At 51.4% G+C, this 17,918-nt stretch overlaps 3 protein-coding genes across 3 annotated transcripts; 2 read left to right on the forward strand and 1 right to left on the reverse strand.

Moving 5' to 3' along the window:
* Positions 1-241: 241 nt before the first annotated feature.
* Positions 242-4,750, forward strand: C1QBP (complement C1q binding protein). The gene is made up of 6 exons (XM_064677776.1): positions 242-494; positions 1,142-1,292; positions 1,667-1,754; positions 2,342-2,437; positions 3,149-3,271; positions 4,332-4,750. Exons 1-6 carry the CDS (start codon positions 257-259, stop codon positions 4,479-4,481), a joined length of 846 nt encoding a protein of 281 aa, XP_064533846.1. The 5' UTR covers positions 242-256; the 3' UTR covers positions 4,482-4,750.
* A 187-nt stretch (positions 4,751-4,937) lies between these two features.
* Positions 4,938-8,335, reverse strand: RPAIN (RPA interacting protein). Its single transcript, XM_064677777.1, has 7 exons — positions 8,208-8,335; positions 7,504-7,686; positions 6,930-6,993; positions 6,355-6,469; positions 6,152-6,215; positions 5,912-6,046; positions 4,938-5,151 (listed from the first exon to the last, which is right to left on the reverse strand). The coding sequence occupies exons 1-7, from the start codon at positions 8,283-8,285 to the stop codon at positions 5,122-5,124; spliced, it is 669 nt and encodes a 222-aa protein (XP_064533847.1). The 5' UTR covers positions 8,286-8,335; the 3' UTR covers positions 4,938-5,121.
* Positions 8,336-8,437: 102 nt separating this feature from the next.
* Positions 8,438-17,895, forward strand: NUP88 (nucleoporin 88). Its single transcript, XM_064677766.1, has 17 exons — positions 8,438-8,689; positions 9,295-9,464; positions 10,069-10,194; positions 10,384-10,470; positions 10,944-11,120; positions 12,121-12,304; positions 12,760-12,910; positions 13,565-13,663; positions 13,781-13,871; positions 14,203-14,304; positions 14,995-15,153; positions 15,599-15,724; positions 16,233-16,298; positions 16,398-16,478; positions 16,784-16,910; positions 17,260-17,378; positions 17,695-17,895. The coding sequence occupies exons 1-17, from the start codon at positions 8,453-8,455 to the stop codon at positions 17,756-17,758; spliced, it is 2,166 nt and encodes a 721-aa protein (XP_064533836.1). The 5' UTR covers positions 8,438-8,452; the 3' UTR covers positions 17,759-17,895.
* The last annotated feature ends 23 nt before the right edge of the window (positions 17,896-17,918 follow it).

Below are 17,918 nucleotides of genomic sequence, written 5' to 3' on the forward strand. Positions count from 1 at the left end.
AGAGAGTAGGATCATGTCTAGGATGAAGCCTATGCATGTTTCCTACATCCCTGAAGCTCCCTCTGCGTTCTCTCCGTGCTATCCCAGCCCCTTCCATTGGAAAGCTGTCCCAGGAACGCCCTGCCCTGCTGACGCGCTCCTTCCTGCCGGGGCCGGGACTCGAACCCGCGGCGCGGGGGCCGCGCGGGGCCCGCCGGGGCCGGAAGGCCGGGGCTGTTCCGGGGCGGGGCGTCCTCTCAGCGCCGAGTCCCGCACGATGCTCCTCGCCCGCTCCCTGCGCGCCGTGTCCGCGCTGCGCCCGCCGCCGCCCGCGCCCCTCCGCCGGCTCTGGGCCGCTCCTCCCCGCGCCCTCCCGCCCGCGCCCTCGGCCGCGCCCGGCCCGGCGCGCTCGCTGTGGCAGCTGGGCGGCGGCGCGGGGCGCACGGCGCTGCTGCGCCCGCGGCGGGGCTCGGCCGGCCGCGTGTCCTGCGGCTGCGGGGGGCTGCACACCGAGGGTGAGCGGGGCGGGCGGGGAGGGAGGGGACGGAGCGGCTGCCCTTGGGAGGGCGCGGGGCGGACACGTGCGCGACACCCCCCCCAACATCCCGGGCAGCACGTGGGGCCGGGGGGGGCTTTGCCTACCCCTTCCTCTTTCCCTACCGCCCCTTCCCCTAACCCCATTCCTTCTTTCCCTAACTCTCGTTTTCCCTAACCCCCCCCTTTCCCCTTACCCCTCTTTACCCTGACCCCTTCTTTCCTTACTCCCACCTTGCCTTCCCCCCGTTCTCTACCCTCTCCTTCCCTAGCCTCCCCTTTCTCTAACCACCCTTTTCCCCTTTCTCTAACCACCCTTTTCTGCCACCCCTTTTCCCTAACTTTCTTTTTCCCAACCCCCCCTTTCGCTAAGCCCCCCTTTTCCCTAACCTCCCTCTTTCCCTAACTCCCTCTTTCCTTAACCCACACCTTTTCCTCAACCCTCTTTCCTTAACCCCACCCTTTTATTAATCTCCCCTTTCCCTAGCTCCCCTTTTTTCCTTAACTCCCCCTCCTCTTTTTAACCCCCCTTGCCCTAACCCACTTTACCCTCCCTTTCCCTAATCCTCCTTTTCTCCTCCTTTCCCAAATCCCCCCTTTCCCTAACGCCCTTTTCTTTCCCCGCCAGGAGACAAAGCCTTCGCCCAGTTCCTGACGGATGAGATCAAGGAGGAGAAGAAGATCCAGAAGCACAAGTCCCTGCCCAAGGTCTCCGGGGGTTGGGAGCTGGAGGTCCATGGCACGGAGGCCAGGCTGGTGCGGAAGATCGCCGGGGAAAAGTGAGTGGGATTTGGGAATGGCCCATTCCCTGTGGATCACAGTGACCAGGGTTCTCCATGTGCTCATGCCCCGAAGTGGATGGTGCAGAGGCCCTTCATTTTACAGCTTTGGGCCAAAGGCACTTTCTTTCCCCACCAGTTTGTTACTGTATTTTGTGTTACAAAGTTTCACAAAGTCTTCCCGTGTTAAAAATAACAGTTCAGTGAAACTTGGAAAAGGTTTGTGAGAGCACTTGGTGGGAGCAGCTTCTCTCCCAGGTGTGTCCTTACCTGCCTTTGTTCACACTGTGTGAATTCTGAGCAAAAGCTTCAAGTGCCCGCTCTGATGGGTGGGGTTTTTTGTTCAAACCAAGTGTTTCTGTTTCTTTCTGAAGGATAACGGTTACATTCAACATCAATAACAGCATTCCACCCTCGGCTGAAGACGACACACAAGAAGGGCAGAAACCTGATGAGCAGGAGGTAACTTAACCTTGATGTGCACTTTAGTGAAGGGGACAGAGGAGAGTTGGAACCTTTCCCTCAAGTGTTGAGGCTTTTTGCCCCCCTCACTTGATATTTGAGAGCATTAAGCCACAAAATGCAGGTTTTTCAGGCCCGCCTGTCACTTGGCTGTGACCTTCCTCTCTGCTGCAGAAAGTCAGAGCAGGGTGAGAAGGCTCTACAAGGAGAGATTTAAGATGCTCTGAGACCTTCTAGCACCTTCCAGTGCCTAAAGGGGCTACAGGGGAGCTGGAGGAGGACTTTGGACATGGGCATGGAGCGACAGGATAAAGGTTTTTAACTGACTAAGGGCAGGGTTAGATGGGATATTGGGAAGAAATTCTTCCCTGTGAGGGTGGGGAGGCCCTGGCACAGGTTGCCCAGAGAAGCTGTGGATGCCCCATCCCTGGAAGTGTTCCAGGCCAGATTGGATGGGGCTTGGAGCAACCTGGGCTAGGGGAAGGTGTCAGGGAATAATCTCTGCTGGATGGGCTGTGTGGTTGTGCTGTGATTGCATCAGCTCCTCTTCAGATTCCAGTGCTGATGCAACTGTTCTCTTTTTTTAGCCTGAACTTACATCAACTCCAAACTTTGTTGTGGAAGTAATAAAGGATGACACAAAGCAGACCCTTGTTCTGGACTGCCATTACCCTGAGGATGAGGTTGGTATCACTGTGTGTCACCTCTGGGCTGGGACTTGCTTACATTTCCTGCCTGACTGTGGTGTAGCTGTGCCCCTGTTGGGGTCTAACTGGTCTTTGTAGTCTCTTGCTTTTCTGAATCTGCACAATAATGCACCCTCCTCTTATCTCTGTGTTTTTTTTAATCACAAAAAAAAGGCTTTATGTTTGCAAGACCACTGTTTGGAGAGGAGATGTTCCATGGCATTCCTCACATCCTGCCCTGGTGTTTCTGATCAACTCCTTGTTAGGCTGTTTATTGAACTACATTAGAGCAGGGAGGCAGGGCTGAAATCATGGCAACTTGGGAGGGGTGAGCAGGAATGGCCAAACCAGGAGATTTAATACACTGTGCCAGTAACTTGCCAATCAGTGTTGTGAGATGTCAGATGGCTGACATAAGGTGAGACATGTGGGAAGACAGATTTAGAACCACAGAGGTTTTTATTTGTTTGTGAAATTCAGGCTGTTGATTTACACCAGGTTGCTTCTGGCAGCAGGAGCTCAAGGGATTCCCTGTGTTCTCCTGCATGTCTGTGCTTGTCCTCACAAGCACATGTGGAGAGGGGAGAGGCACAGCTTGTCTGGCCCTGGGGGTTTTCCTGTGGTATTCCCAGCCTCGGGATGAGGTTGGCTGAGCATGCCCAGTCATTGGAGCTGGTTGTGTATCTTACATCTCTTCTCCTGTTCCAGATTGGCCACGAAGGAGAGGAGGAAAGCGACATTTTCACCATTCGGGAGGTCAGTTTTCAGCCCACTGGAGAGTCCGACTGGAAGGACACCAACTACACCCTCAACACGGATTCCCTGGACTGGGTAGGTGCTGCTGACAGGCTCCAGAGGGAACTCTGTCCCTTGGCTCCTGAACTGGGAATGAAAGTGGATGTCTGAGAGAAATATTTCCCTGTTCTGCCCAGCATCCCCTGGGGTGGTGCTGCTGCAGACTGGGGGTTGTTACCTGGTCCCATTTTACCTGGTCCCATTTACCACCCATGCAGTGCCGGTGACATTCCAGATACAGACACTGGATTTCCTTCTGCTCCAGGCTTTCTAGGCTGATTTCACACTGGAGATGCTTTCACACTGGCTCAGCATCTTCTGATCCTTGTGTTTAACTTATATTTGTTTAACAATGTAGCTTATCAGATACCATGTGTAGATAAAGGCATCTGTGGGGGGGTGTATCTGATAAGCTACATTGTGTCCTGGTTTTACAGGTGTGTTGTTACAGTTGTAAGACTAAAAATTAATATCCCCAAGAATCTGGGGGTTCTCTATGCCAGGCTTTCAGAAGCTTAAATTGTTAGTTTGTGGCTGTCTGTCATACAGTTAAAACTTTATTCCTGGCGTGTATCCCTCTGGGAAGCACTGGTGTTGAAACTGGTTAGTGTGCTCTAAAACATCCCACACTGCTTTTTCTTTTCCCCTCTCTGGCAGAAAATGAATCAAAAGCGTGTATGAAACAGAAGGAAACAAAGTTCATGACTGTGAAGGGCTTAGGCATTTCAAACAAACATTTACATGAGATACCACCTTTCCACAGTGTTAAGCAGTTCACCCCCAAGGCCGTGGCTGTGTGTGGAGGGACAGGCAGAGCTTGGCCTCTGTAATCCTTGACAGACTCACCTGATGGCTCCCAAAGTCTGTGGATCAGCTTGTTTGTAATGTTGTGTTTGGGTTTATATGACCTGTTCCATGGCACCTTCCCTCCAAATGTTCCACTCAAGGCCAGGCCCGGCAAGAAGGGAATGCTGTCCTGTGGGAGCTGCCCCTGATCTTCCTGGGAGGAAGAAGTTCCAGCTGCCAGGGGACATTTTAAAAGCAACCCCTAGCCAGGTCCACTCTGTTAAGGAAGTTTCCTGTTCCTTGCTTCCAGGCTCTCTATGATCACTTGATGGATTTCCTGGCTGACAGAGGAGTGGACAACACATTTGCTGACGAGTTAATAGAGCTCAGCACTGCACTGGAGCACCAGGAGTACATTAAATTCCTTGAAGACCTCAAAAGCTTTGTCAAATGCCAGTAGGGTAGGCTAGGAAACTTATCTTCAAGTGTGGGTATTCCACAGTGCTGCTTCATCCAGCAATGCCCAAATGTATCTTCACAGTGGACACAGAGAGTAAGTTGGAATTTGGAGAATGGGAGAATGAGGATTCTCACTTGTATTTGGGGATTTGTATTTATGTTGCAGCCCAGATCAAGTTCACTGACGTCACAGTCTGGAATTGCCTTGCCCTGCGTGGTGGGTTTTGTACAATTAAGAATGAATGTGAAGAATAAAAACTGTTCAACATATCACTGAAAAGGGTGGTTTCTCTTCTTCCTGCCATGAAAGTGATGCCAATGTTTGTCAGCTGCAAACTTCCACTCTGAACTGGTGCTTTCAGTTGTTGCCTCAAGTTTATTTAAGTTTAAACAGCTGAAGTCCAAGATGAGCTGTGAGATCACTGGTGCAGAGTTAAAGACAACACAAAGGCCAAAATAAACTAAATATATTTATTTCAAAATAAATGTGCCATTAAAAGTGCAGGTCAAGGCAATACTACTGCCTTTAAAAGTGTCTCTCTGACACAGCAGGTACAAGTATATACACAACAATCCTTAGCAGCTCTGTGTGGATTTTAGTATTGAAGTCCCTCCAGAAGTAAAGCAGCAGCTGAATCAACTTAGAGGAGAATTGTCCAGGAGTCACAGACCTTTACAAAAGGTAAGTTGAACAGAGAAGTTATGTTAATGTGTAAACTTCAGAAGTATCTGAGCAGGAAAAACTATTCAAAACTATTGAGTAGGAAAAAAATTCACAACAGGGCTGTCAAGCACTGGCAGAGGCTGCCCAGGGCTGACCCCTGGAGGGAGTTAACAGACATGGATGTGGCACCTGGGACATGGGTTAGTGGTGGCCTTGGCAGTGCTGGGGGAACGGCTGGACTTGAGCTAAGGGGTCTTTTTCCAACTTAAACAATCCCATGATTCTATTTAAATGCTCTGTTCCTTTCACTGTCCTCACACTGGTTTTCCATACACAGCAAAGCACGTGCCAGCTCTGGCTTGAGCCGAAAGGGCTGGTGTGTGTTCTCTAAAGGCTCTGGATGAACCTTTTGAGGAGGCTTAAACTGAAGTAATTCTTAAAATTTGTTTCTTCATGAACCACTTATCTGAACAGATGCTCCACACAAGACTTGCAGGTTGTTGGCTAAGGTGTGACAAAGGTAAGGCACTAAGTTTGACAGGACCTTGAAAGACTCCCTAATCCAGCAGTTAAGGTGTGTACTTTGGCTCTTCTTTCTCTGCTTTTTTACCATTACTGGGGGTCAAAGGTAAAGCCATTTCCAAGGAATTTTGTGAAAAAACAACCCCATAAACCCCTGGGATCAATGGACTTGTGGTTTCTGCCCCTGTAATTGAGAAGTGGATCCAAGCAGAGATCCTCTCCAGGAACCTGACACTGGGACTCACCGGACAGCTCATGAGAAGACTGGTTTCCTCCTCCATGCCTCTGGTCACTGTGAACTCTGGGCTGTGGAAGCACCTCTGACTGTGCTCTGTCACAGTGCTTTCCAGGAGTGACCGAAGCTTCCCTTCTGTCATATCCTGAGAATAATGGGTTAAAAGTCATCTGAAGTTGCTCTGTCACTTAAACTGCCTCTTAAAGCAGCAGCAGAGGTGTCACATGTAACATGTCACAGCTCAGCCTACCTGTGTGCTGATGTACAATCCACACTGGCAACAAACCATGTGAGTCTTCACAGTCAGGTTATTCCTGGAAAGAGCAAAAACCCTGTTAGATTTAGGAGATCATTGCTCTGGTGTTTTTATCTTGTTAAAATGAACAGCAGTCTCTTCTCTCCACTCTCTTAGGGGAGTGGAGGATCTCCTTTCAATGCCAAGGGCTTTCTTACTTCCTGCACACGGGGCAGATGATCCTGTCAGTGGCATCCAGGCCCTCCAGCATGGCATTGAGACACTCCTCATCAAACCTCAGGCTCCGCTCGTACTCCTCAATCACCAACTGCTCTGCAACAGCACAGCAAAACACCCTCAGGGACTGTCCTGGCAGCACAGGCAGAGCTGCTGGGCACACAGCCTGGGGGAGATAAGAGTTTCTAGGAACTTTTATCCCTTTGGATCAGCTTTCTACACTTGCTGAAATAATTCCTGCTAATCCAGTTTTTCCTATGGCTTGGCTGGTCTCACGTGGGTCTCTCCCTGAATTGATTTATACAGCTCCCAGACACCTCAGTCCTGCTTCTCTGGCCTCTCTCACAGACCCTAAAATGTCATTTAAACCCTTAAAAGGGTCTCAATACCTCAAAGCCTCAACAGAGAAGTTACCAAGAATTTCCAAGGAGGCTCTTCCCCTGTGTCACAAGGTCTGCAAGAACCAAGGAGTGCAGCCTCAGCTATTCTGCATTACTAGGAAGTCTCCTGAATATTACACATCAAATAGGAACCAGAAAACTTGTAGAGCCCTTACCTTGCAAGATCAATTCTTGCTGGATCTCCTCCAGCACTGCCAGCTCATCGGGGTCCTCCAGCTTCTGAAAGTGAATCAGTCAGTGATTCTCCCATTCCAACCACTCTCTCAACTTCCAGCACCTGACTGAGCTGTCACTGCAGCATAAATTCAGTCTGTTTGTATCCCTGTCTTGGCAAACCCATGTGCTGTGGAAAGCAATCCATACTGTAATCACCTGTGCAAACCCAGCCAGAACAGATCCGAGCACAGCCTGTCCAAGAACCTGCTTTTTATGTCGCTTAAGTTTCGTTCCCATTCTCAGGAGAGGGAAGTGACACAGCACAGATGAGGAACCCACCCTTTTGCTGTGATTCGCAGGCTGTGAAGGAAATAAGGAATTCCCCACTCATGGGCCCAGAGGCACTTCCACAACTCAACACTCTGCACTAGTTGTGGAACCAGGAAACCCTGAAGCTCTGAGTTTGTCAACTCCAGCGAGAGACTGAATGCAGAACCGCAGAGTATTTGGTACTCCTGCCTCTCACACAGGCCGTGCGTTGGTGCTGCAGACCCAGCTGGAGCCCTCACTGACCTGCTCCAGCGGCTCCTGTCCCCGCGGGCCGGGCAGGCTGTCCCGCAGCTCCCGCCACTCCTGCTCCATCACCTCCTGCACCAGCAGCGCGCCCGGGGCCGGCCCGGGGCGGGCCCCATCCCCGGCCCGGCGGTACCGCTCCAGCAGCTTGGCCCGGCTGCTCCTCAGCCGCTCCAGGCAGCGCTGGGGGACAGGGGAGAGAGCGGGGGGATCGTCAGAGCCGGGGTCGGGACACGGGGGGTCTGTGCGGGTGAGACACGGCGGGGTCCCGGGGGGCTGCACGGGAGAGGGGTGGCAGCTCCCACCAGGGGTGGGCGGCAGAGCTGGGCACTCACAAAGGGAGTTCGGGACAGGGCTGGGATGGGATTTGGGATGGGGTCCGGCTCACCCGGCCCGGCGGGTCCCGAGCGGAGCCGAACCGGGGCCAAAGGAGCGGGCAGACCGTGTACCCCTCAAACCCGATCCCGTCCCGTCCTATGCCCCCCTCACCCAGCGGTGTGTCGCCCCCCGTCCACAAACCCCTCCCCTCACCCGGCGGTAGATCCCCCCATTCCCTCCCTTCACCCGTCGGTAGGTCCTCAGTCCCATTCCCCTCACCCAGCGGTAGGTCTCGCTCCCCTCACTGTGCGGTAGCTCCCCTCGATCCCATCACCCCGCGGTAGTTCCCGATCCCCTCACCCCGCGGTAGTTCCCGCTCCCCTCACCGTGCGGTAGGTCTCCCTCCAGGGCGGCCCGCCGGGGCTCTTGTACCGCGCTCGGTGCCGCTGCAGCGGCGCCTCCATCGCGGCGAGCCCTCCGCGCGCGGGGCACGCCGGGAAATGTAGTCCGCGAGGGGCGAGGCGGCCGCCGCGCCGATTGGCCGCGCAGGGATGTGACGTCACGAGGGGCGGCCGCGGCCTGCGCGGCGATTGGCCGCGCGGGGCGGTGACGTCACGGCGCGGCGGGGGCGATGGCGGCGGAGTGCGGCCCGGCCGAGCAGTGGCGCGCGGCGCTCCCGCAGCACGCGGTGTTCGGCCGCCTCCGCGAGCGCGCGCCCGCCGGCGCCCCCCGCCCGCCGCGGCCCCGCGACCTCCTGTGCGGGCTCGGCGGGGACCTGCTGCTCTGGGACGGGCCCGCCGCCGCCCTGCACGCCATCGGCCTGCGCCGCCTCGGCGGGCCCGACCCTGCCGCGCTCGGCCGGTACCAGGTGCGGAACGGCGCTGGGGGGGTGGGGAGGGGTGTGTGAAGGGAGAGAGGGGTGGGAGGGCATGGGGGGAGGAGGAGGGGGGGGTCGTGTGAGGGGATAGGAGGGTGTTGGGTGTTGAGGTGGCTCTGTGTGTGTGGAGTTTGTGGGGAGGGCGAGTTGTGAGGGGATGGAGTGTGGGGGGGTTGTGAGGAGAGCGGGGGCTGTGGGGGTGGTCTGTGTGGAGGGGGGTCTGTGAGGGGAGAGGCGGGGTGTGAAGGCTGTGGAGCGGGGATGAGGGGATTGGGAGGGGACGGGGGGGTATGGGGAGGGAGGCGAGGGTGGGGGGTGTGTGGGGTGTGAGGGGATGGGGAGGCCGTGTCAGGGAGTGAGGGGATGGGGGTCCATGTCCATGGCAGGGCTGAGGGGGACCGGGCCCTGAGGGCCCCCGGCCGGTTCATCACCCCCCGGCCCACCCTCGGTGGGTTTGCCCTCAGCGACCCCGCGGCCGTGGAGCCGGGCTGTGCCCCGTTCCGTGCCGTGGAGCTCACCACCCGAAATACAGATGTGCCCTGCTTCTGCGGGCGCTTCGGGTGGCTCGGTGTTAACTGTGACGCTGATGCTTTCAGACCCTCCTGTGCATCAACCCGCCCCTCTTTGAGGTGCACCAGGTGCTGCTGAGCCCGGCCCAGCACCATGTGGCGCTCATCGGCACCAAGGGGCTCATGGTGCTGGAGCTGCCCAAGCGCTGGGGGAAGAATTCCGAGTTTGAAGGTGGGAAATCCATGGTGAACTGTAGGTGGGTGAGACCTCAGGTGGTTAATGACACCCTTGTCCTTGTCCTTCCGCTGTTCATCCACAGCATCCCTTTCTTGGGGTCAGACAGATACAGATAACACTGGTGGAAGACACTGGTTGTGTCAGGGTTGTAGGGACTCATAAATGAAGTTATTTTGGCTCAGGAGCTTGCTGGTTGTCAAGTGACCCAAATAAATGACCTTCTAAGTTGTTGCAGTTGATGAGGAGCAAAGTGCTCCTCTGTAGTATTCTCTAGCCTTTCATAGAATCACAGAATGGTTTGGGCTGGAAGGGACCTTAAAGGCCATCCAGTTCCATCCCAACACCTTCCACTAGCCCAGGTTGCTCCAAGTTCCGTCCAACCTGGCCTTGGACACTTCCAGGGATGGGGCAGCCACAGCTTCTCTGGGTGGTGGTAGCCAAAAGCACATGTCTGGGTGGAAATAACAAAGAGCTTCAAGTTAAAGCTGACCCTCCAACTTTCAGAACAGCACAGATAAAGACTTCGAAACCTTTTGTGTCTTTAGCTCCTCTTGCCCCCACTTCCCCTGAGAAGTAACTCGTGTGTTTCTGATAACAGTGCACATTTCTGCTCTGTGTTCTAGCACCATTCCTATTGCAGAAAGGTTCTTCACCAGCTCAACATCCCTGACTTTAAAGCATGCAGCCTGGTACCCCTGTGACACCTTGGAGCCCCACATCGTGCTCTTGACTTCAGATAACACTATAAGGTATTTTAAGTGGGTTTGTTGTTGTTTTTTTCTCATATCCTTAATTTGTCGTTATATATTTGCATTCTGCCATTCTTACCAGGGTTACCAGTAGAAATTACTTCAGTCTGAGAGCAGCTGACACTCCCTCAGCAGGGAATGTGCAGCACTGCCAGCAGAATGAACACAGCTGCTGTTTCTTCCCTCCAGGTTTTACAGTCTGAAGGTGCCTCAGACACCCCTCAAAATCATCACGCTCTCGGACACCGAGGAGGAGACTCTTACAATCAAAAAAGGGTTGGTGTGGCTTCTTGGACTTTGAAATGCCTTTGCAGAATGGGCTCTCTATTCTCAGTGGTGTTTTTAATGAATAAGTGATAAATCTACCTGAAAATCTGGTAGGAATTCTTCAGTGCTAAGACTTCTTCCTTGCACAGTACTTGCACTTTTCTTTCCCCTCTCCCTCCCTCTCCCCTTTTTCTTCTCTCCAACTTTTTCTCTCCCCTTTCCATTTTCTTCCTGTCCCTCTCCTCTCTCCCCTCTCCTTCTAAGACAAAGTGACAAACTGTGCAGTCAAGCATTCGCCAGAGTAGCAGTTTGACAAACACACGTTGCCTTTACGATGGGGTTAAGGAGGGCTTTTTGAGTGAGAAGTGCAGAAAACAGATCATCTTTTTATTTCCCCCTTGGCCTAGCAGGAAAAGGAGACTCTTGAGGGTGTCTAACAGTGCCATCCCAGAGTGCTGTAGCTGTCCTTCTGCCCCATCCAGGAGAGCCTACACAGCCTCGCTGGGGGAGACGGCCGTGGCCTTCGACTTCGGGCCGCAGGTGCCGGTGCCAAAGCACGTCCTGGGGCAGCGGGGGAGCGAGGAGGTGTTGGGATACCCCCTGTACATCCTCTATGAGAATGGAGAGACCTTCCTCACCTACATCAGCCTGCTGCAGAGGTAGGGGCACACTCACCCTCAGGGTCACGGCGTGCTGGGGTGTTTGTACAACGAGCCACCTCTCAGCTCGGCTGAGGCTCTCTGATGAGTGCTACGTTGTGTTTTATTGTACTGCAGCCTGTTCTGTCTCTGTGGCAGTGCTAATGCACCGAAATCCAAAAACAGTGTGTCATCCTTTCTCAACCAGACATTAAGGGTACAGTTTTCACTGCTGAGAATCCACTGTCCGTTATTTGCCATCAGAGATCTGACACTGCACTGTGAAGACATCAGTGAGGCAAAGGCTGTTAAATGTGTTTTAGGGCCATCAGGTCACAGCACAGACATCCTTAGCTGTGGATGAGGCTCACTGAGCTGAGGATATCTTAGGAAAGAAATATTTGAAGAGCGTAGAGGGTTCACAGGCATGTCCTGGAATAAAAAGTCAAGAAAATTAATCAAGAATATAAACATGATACAAGAAGAAATTACTTCAGAAAATCGAGAAGATGGTGGAAGGTTCACAGGTTAGACCTGCTGTAGCTGAATATTAAAATGTGTGATACTTGGGTTAGAAACAACACTGTGTGCCTCTGCATGAGCAGTGGATCAGCACTGAGCAGATCCTGTCTGCAGGCAAAGAAATGGGCTCAGTCCTTCAAAAGTGCTGCTGAGGGAAATACCATGACACAAAATGCTGCCTGTGAAGTGCAAGAAACCAATTAAGGGATAATTAACTTGAGCTTTCCATGAGTACTTCCTGTTCTCCTATGAAAATGTTTCCTCATGAATTTTTTGCACTGTAGCTTTGGTTGCTTTCCAAGCATAAAATGTTATTACTGAGCTCCAGTTTCCTCTCTGAAATCTCCACCAGGGAGGTGCAGGTCAGATTTGTAATCCAGGGAAGTCTGGGTTGCTGCTAGTGGGAATTAGGACTCCAAGCCATGGGGTTGTTTGACAGCCACGGGGAAGTCTCCTTCCACCCCTGGTGCTGTGAGCAAACACATCCTGTTTGTTGCAGTGCTGGCAGCCTTGGGAAGCTGCTGGGCCCCCTGCCCATGCACCCAGCTGCAGAGGATAACTATGGCTACGATGCCTGTGCTGTCCTGTGCCTGCCCTGTGTCCCAAACATCCTGGTGATCGCCACCGAGTCGGGAATGCTGTATCACTGCGTGGTGCTGGATGGGGAGGAGGACGATGAGCAGGTACCTTGGCTGTTTTCTGTAGGCAGTTTTGTGTCTTTAGTCCAAGTTCCTGGTGCAGGGTGCCTGGAGGTGTGTGCCAAGTGCCAAAGCTGCATTCTTTGGGAAGGAGGTAGTGAGTCTTCCTCCTGTTCCAGCCAGTCCCTGTGGTTCTCTGATGCTTTTATTTTAAAATTTTATTTTAAATTTCTTTTTTGCTTTTATTTTAAATTTCAGTTCTGTGTCCCCTGACAGTAGATCAGTATTTGATCAAACTTACTGTGAACTAATTTAAAGAAGATCTTCTAAGAAGAAACCCTGGGTTTGAGTTAAATTTTTTTTTAAGTGAAAAAGAACTTGAACTACTTTCCCTGACAACTAATAGTCTTGCCTTGGAACTCTTTCTTGATGCTGTTTATGTCAGTGTTTATTTTCAAATTTAAATGATGTCTTACAAAAGAATTCAATGCTCTTTACAGTCAGAAAAGTCCTGGGACCCAAGATCTGATCTTATTCCTTCCCTGTACGTGTTTGAATGTGTCGAGCTGGAACTTGCACTGAAGCTGGCGACAGGAGATGAAGATGATCCTTTGGAGTCTGACTTCACTTGCCCAATCAAACTGCACCGAGGTAGGGCTGTCATTCAGCTTGTGGCTTTTTCTTGCTTTATTCCAAGCACTTAGGATCCAAATTCTTATTGGTGTCAAACAGAGAGGGAGATTAGAGTTAGGATTTATCTGATGTCCTCAGTAGAGCTGTGGAAGGAGGAAGCCTGGGAGGGGCTTCAGCGTTTGCTCAAGAGCACATTACCCATAGTCATGTAGTCCTAAATCCTTTCAGCTGTGGGTTATAAAGTAGAAGTTGTTGCATTCTGTGTTGACCTGAGTGCTGTGGGGAGGGTGATCCTGAGGGAAGAACCAATACCTGCTTATCATCCAGTGTAATTGTGGGGCAGGACAAAGTGTTTGGGTGTTTGTGGACAAGCAGAGCTTGTCACAATACTGCTCTGCTGGCTTCTGCTGAGCTTCCCTTTAAACTCTAGTGCATTGATACAGATGTGGTGTGATAGGCAACTCATCAGGTATTTCAAGTGTAATTTAATTTTACACAGAACTCTAATGATGTGTCTCACCCATCCAGCTCAGTTGCTGGTGCAAGTACCAACTTGCAGGATGTCACAGCTGACTGGGCAATAAGTTGATATGTATGTTCAGCAGTGCAGGGGTGAAGGATGAGTTTTTCCCAGTTCAGTGCCTTCTTTTACCTTTGCTGTTTAAATTTCAGATCCCAAATGTCCCTCTAGATACCACTGCACACACGAGGCTGGTGTCCACAGTGTGGGCTTGACATGGATCAATAAACTGCACAAATTCCTTGGTTCAGGTGAGTGAGAGAGGGGAGTAACTGCACTTTGCCAGTGACAGGTTGGGGGATGCAGGTAGTACTGAATTCCTTACCCTGCCAAGTGGATCTGATGCATTCTGACATGTCTCTGTGTAGATGAGGAAGACAAAGACAGTTTACAAGAGCTGGGAGCAGAACAGAAGTGCTTTGTTGAACACATTCTTTGTACAAAACCGTTGCCCTGCAGGTAAGAACCAAACCCTTTCTCAATTGCTTTTAAATCACGGAGTTGCTATGGAAAATATTTATGATTTTTCACCTTTTGCTGCATTCTTGCCATTAATAAAGTTAGCTCAGAAGAATTCAAATAATGCAAGTAAGCCATTTGTGTGTCAGGATTCTTAATGCAGAGTTAGGGAAATAGCTTAAATTCCTGTGATACTGTCTGAAAATCACCTGTCAGACCAGCAGAAATTTTCACTTCCATTTCCCTGGAGCTTTTCCAAGAGTGAATGTGCACAACTTGATGATCAGAGAACTTTGCTGACTGGGTAATTCTTGTGTTTTCTTTCTTTCAGGCAGCCTGCTCCCATCAGAGGATTTTGGATCGTTTCTGACATCCTGGGGCCCACAATGATCTGCATCACCAACACCTATGAGTGTATTACCAGGCCTCTCTTGTAAGTGGTTCTGAATTGGTTTGAAGTCCATGGCAGCTGCACATGGAAAGGACCTCAGGACATCACTGTTTCTCATTACTCTTTGATTCTTTCTCCTCATGTTTATAATAAGGAATCTGCAAATCAAAACCTCATTTACAGACAGTGTGTGGAGATTCCTAATGGGCACCAAGGTTATGTTTGCATGGGGTGGGGGGAAGTGGGATTTCAGTATGTGCTTCCAAAGTGCCTTTGTTTGGAGGTGGTGGCAAAGATATGGAGTGGTGTGTGGTGTGGTAAATGTGCATTTGGAGAATTAAATGTACACCTTGAGGGGGGGGCACTGTTTTCAGCTTCTTTAATTTGGAGAGGTACCGTCAGCAGAGCCAGTATTAATGTCAGGTTCTCCTACAGACATTTCTTTTATTTCACTATTTCCACACCAGTGGGCAGTGACCTGGCAGGCTGCTTTGTAAAGCAGCTCACTGCTGTTCCAGCACTTGCTTCCCTTGTTCTGGAACTTCCTTATCCTTGAGTCAAAGCTCTCCTCCAGACAGGGAGCTGTGGGGGTGGGAGCTCCACCAACCTGGTCCAGGGCTGGATTTGCACAGAAGTTCCCTGGTGGATGAGTTCCTCACTTTACCAGTTTAAGTCTGCCACAGTTTGTGTTTCTGGTTTCACTGTGCTCTGCCCTGTGCTGTTCTGTGGCAGGAGCACAGTCCATCCTGCATCCCCTCCCCTGCTCTGCACCAGGGAGGACAAGGACCCGGCCGTGTCCCCGCTGCGCATCGTGGCCGAGTCGGAGCATTCCTTTGAGAAGCACATCCAGGGCATCCTGCAGCGCAGCTCTGCCAATCCCCTGCACCTGAAGTGAGCAAAGATGAGTTCCTGGGCCACCTGAAGGGAGAACACTTGGAACAGTGTGTGTTCATCAGCTCCTGATGGAACAGCACATTGGCTTGGACATGGCAGGGATGGGGTACAGCTCCTGCTGTTTCTGTCCATGGAGGAATGGCACCCAGTCCAGTGATGATGGAGCTGGGAGGGGGATCACCTTGCTCCAGTCCCCTGCCCCAAGCAGGGCTGCCCTCAGCTGATGAGGTTGCTCATCACTTGGCCCCTTGGGTTTGGAGTATCCTGGGATACCCTGGGATTTCCTCACACAAGACAAATTATTTCTAGCAAAGGCATTTAATTGTAATCCCTCACTTCCATAACCAGATTCCTCAGAGCCTTACCATAAACACTGGAAGTGACTTAACCTTTCAGAGGAACATGTTAGAGTAAGATTTCAAAAACCTCTCTTATTCTTTAGGTCTGCAGATAAAGATGCTGCCCCTCCCCCTGAGGAATGCCTTCAGCTCCTCAGCAGAGCCACACAGGTGTTCAGAGAGGAATATATCCTGAAACAGGACCTGGCAAAAGAGGAAATCCAGCAAAGGTAATGCAAGACCCTCAGAAATATGTGCTGGGCAACATCCCTGTGACACAGAAGCACAAAGTGCTGAGCACTCACCCTCTTGTGAGGGGCTAATCCTTGTGGATGAGTAAATGTGATAAATACAAGAGTAATACTGGAATACTAGAACTGGACATTGAGTTACCAGGGAAAGCAGGGGTGAGTTGTAACACTTGACCTCTGTAGTGGCTTGTAGGGGAAAGAAAATGAAATACTTCTCTGGCTGTTGTCAGTCTGCCAGTGCAGGGTGGCAGGAAATCTGACCTCAGCACTAACCCTGACAGAGGAAAACTGCCTTGAGTCTCTGCTGCTTCAAATCAGTTATTTATGCTGTACAGTTAGGACAAAATGGAAGAGTTAGTTCTCACCACTGCCCCTTTTTCAGTGTCTGTAGTTCTTCCTACTCCCAGCATTTTCTGTGTGCTGTAAATCCTGATTCATCTCTTCACAGATGGTTTGATTTTTTTTTTTTTAATGCGTTTATTTTAAGAGTGAAGCTGCTGTGGGGACAGAAAAAGAAACAACTGGAAGATCTGAATTACTGCCGAGAGGAGAGGTGAGTAGAACCTGTCTGCTTTTACCAAGTCCAACAGCAGGAATGATGCACCTCAGTGTGTAAATCTGAAGGAAATAACCGTTTCTCACTTGCGTGAAGGAAAAGCCTGCGGGAAATGGCCGAGCGCTTGGCAGACAAGTACGAAGAGGCCAAAGAGAAGCAGGAAGACATCATGAACAGGTGAGTGCACACAGGGCTCAGCACCCAGCCCTCCCTGGGAAACACAGCTCTGCTGCTGGGGCAGAACAGAGTGGGCAGAAGGTGCTGCACTGGTTTGTTACGAGACTGGGCTTCTGAAATTCCCTGTGGGGATTTGTCAGTACAGCTGCAGGCCCAGCCTGAGCCAGCCAGCTCACAAGTGCCACATGAGACCAGCTGAAAGGGAGGACGCTTGGGCAGTGTGATACAGCACCAGGCTGCAGGGGTTTAGGGTAACTGGGCTACCAGGGAAGTTAATTCAGCACCATTTCTTGCTTTGCATCAAGGATGAAGAAAGTCCTTCGGAGTTTCCACTCTCAGCTTCCTGTTCTATCCGACACTGAAAAAGATATGAAGAAGGAACTGCAGACAATTCATGACCAGCTGCAGCACCTGAGCAATGCCATCAGACAGGTGAGGGGAGGATGGGCCTGGCTGGTGGGTTATTGGCAGCTCCTCACTCAGTGCTGACAGAACAGAGTCCTGCCAACAGAGCAGTTTGTACTTATGTTAATTACCAGCAGTGCACTAAAGGGACTGTGTCTTGTTGGTAATACAGACAAACCCTCAGAGAGCTCCCCCTTCCTCAGCCTTGGCAGGGACATTTCTTCTCTTTGCAGAAGGAAGAGCACAAAAGCAGGCAGATTTTAACCCAAAAAGAACCAGTTCATTGCAGTACAACACACCAGTCTGTAACTAACAGGCTTTCACTGTGGCAGGACAGACCAGCACTGACTGGGGCCCTCCTTTCTGTACCTTCCAGGTGAAAATGAAAAAGGAATACCAGCAGAAGCAGATGGAGAAGGGGCGCAGCCCTCGCAAGCCCAGCATCAGCCTCAGTGCCTACCAGAGCAAGTGCATCCAAACTGTCCTCAGAGAGGAGTAAGTTCCACTTGGCTCCTGTGGAATCCAGGCCCCAGCACTGCCAGGAGCAGTTCAGGTGTCTGGGGTGTCACTGGAGCTCTGAGGAGGGGCTGGGGCAGATGGGCTGAAGCTCTGAGAGCAGCACTTAAATACATCTGCTTAAAGTGCTGTTTGCCCCTGGATCCTGGGCACTCTCTGTCCAGCCTGGGATTACAGAACAACTTGCAGCATTGTTCCCATTCCCTCCTTCTACCACCTGGAGTGTTTCCCCTCCTGATTACCTTTGAGCAAAGGTGACCTGCAGCGTTTTAACTTGGATTGTTTTTCCTTGAAGGGGAGAACACATCAGGGAGATGGTGAAGCAGATCAACGACATCAGGAGCCACGTGAACTTCTAACGTGTCATCCTGCACTGAAAGGCTGGAGGAGCTTTACCTGGTATTTCCCCTTGTATATTTACCATTTGTATGTTGAACAATACGCCTTTTGCTTATTATTTTGTAAAGAACTGTGAAATAAAATACTTTTGATAAGACTCCTTATGTGCCATGGTTTTTT

This window comes from Pseudopipra pipra, chromosome 21 (assembly GCF_036250125.1).
Source record: "Pseudopipra pipra isolate bDixPip1 chromosome 21, bDixPip1.hap1, whole genome shotgun sequence".
Taxonomy (NCBI): domain Eukaryota; kingdom Metazoa; phylum Chordata; class Aves; order Passeriformes; family Pipridae; genus Pseudopipra; species Pseudopipra pipra.

What these genes read in the sequence shown, in the direction of transcription:
- C1QBP (XM_064677776.1), top strand. Translation starts at nt 257, where the DNA reads ATGCTCCTCGCCCGCTCCCTGCGCGCCGTGTCCGCGCTGCGCCCGCCG. An exon ending in CGGAAGATCGCCGGGGAAAA is followed by an intron (nt 1,293 to 1,666) that starts GTGAGTGGGATT and finishes TTCTTTCTGAAG; the next exon opens with GATAACGGTTACATTCAACA. An exon ending in GCCATTACCCTGAGGATGAG is followed by an intron (nt 2,438 to 3,148) that starts GTTGGTATCACT and finishes CTCCTGTTCCAG; the next exon opens with ATTGGCCACGAAGGAGAGGA.
- RPAIN (XM_064677777.1), bottom strand. Translation starts at nt 8,285, where the DNA reads ATGGAGGCGCCGCTGCAGCGGCACCGAGCGCGGTACAAGAGCCCCGGC. An exon ending in GCAAGAATTGATCTTGCAAG is followed by an intron (nt 6,470 to 6,929) that starts GTAAGGGCTCTA and finishes GTGCTGTTGCAG; the next exon opens with AGCAGTTGGTGATTGAGGAG. An exon ending in GTCTTCTCATGAGCTGTCCG is followed by an intron (nt 5,152 to 5,911) that starts GTGAGTCCCAGT and finishes CCTTTTGTAAAG; the next exon opens with GTCTGTGACTCCTGGACAAT.
- NUP88 (XM_064677766.1), top strand. Translation starts at nt 8,453, where the DNA reads ATGGCGGCGGAGTGCGGCCCGGCCGAGCAGTGGCGCGCGGCGCTCCCG. An exon ending in AAATCCATGGTGAACTGTAG is followed by an intron (nt 9,465 to 10,068) that starts GTGGGTGAGACC and finishes TCTGTGTTCTAG; the next exon opens with CACCATTCCTATTGCAGAAA. An exon ending in TGAGCAATGCCATCAGACAG is followed by an intron (nt 16,911 to 17,259) that starts GTGAGGGGAGGA and finishes TGTACCTTCCAG; the next exon opens with GTGAAAATGAAAAAGGAATA.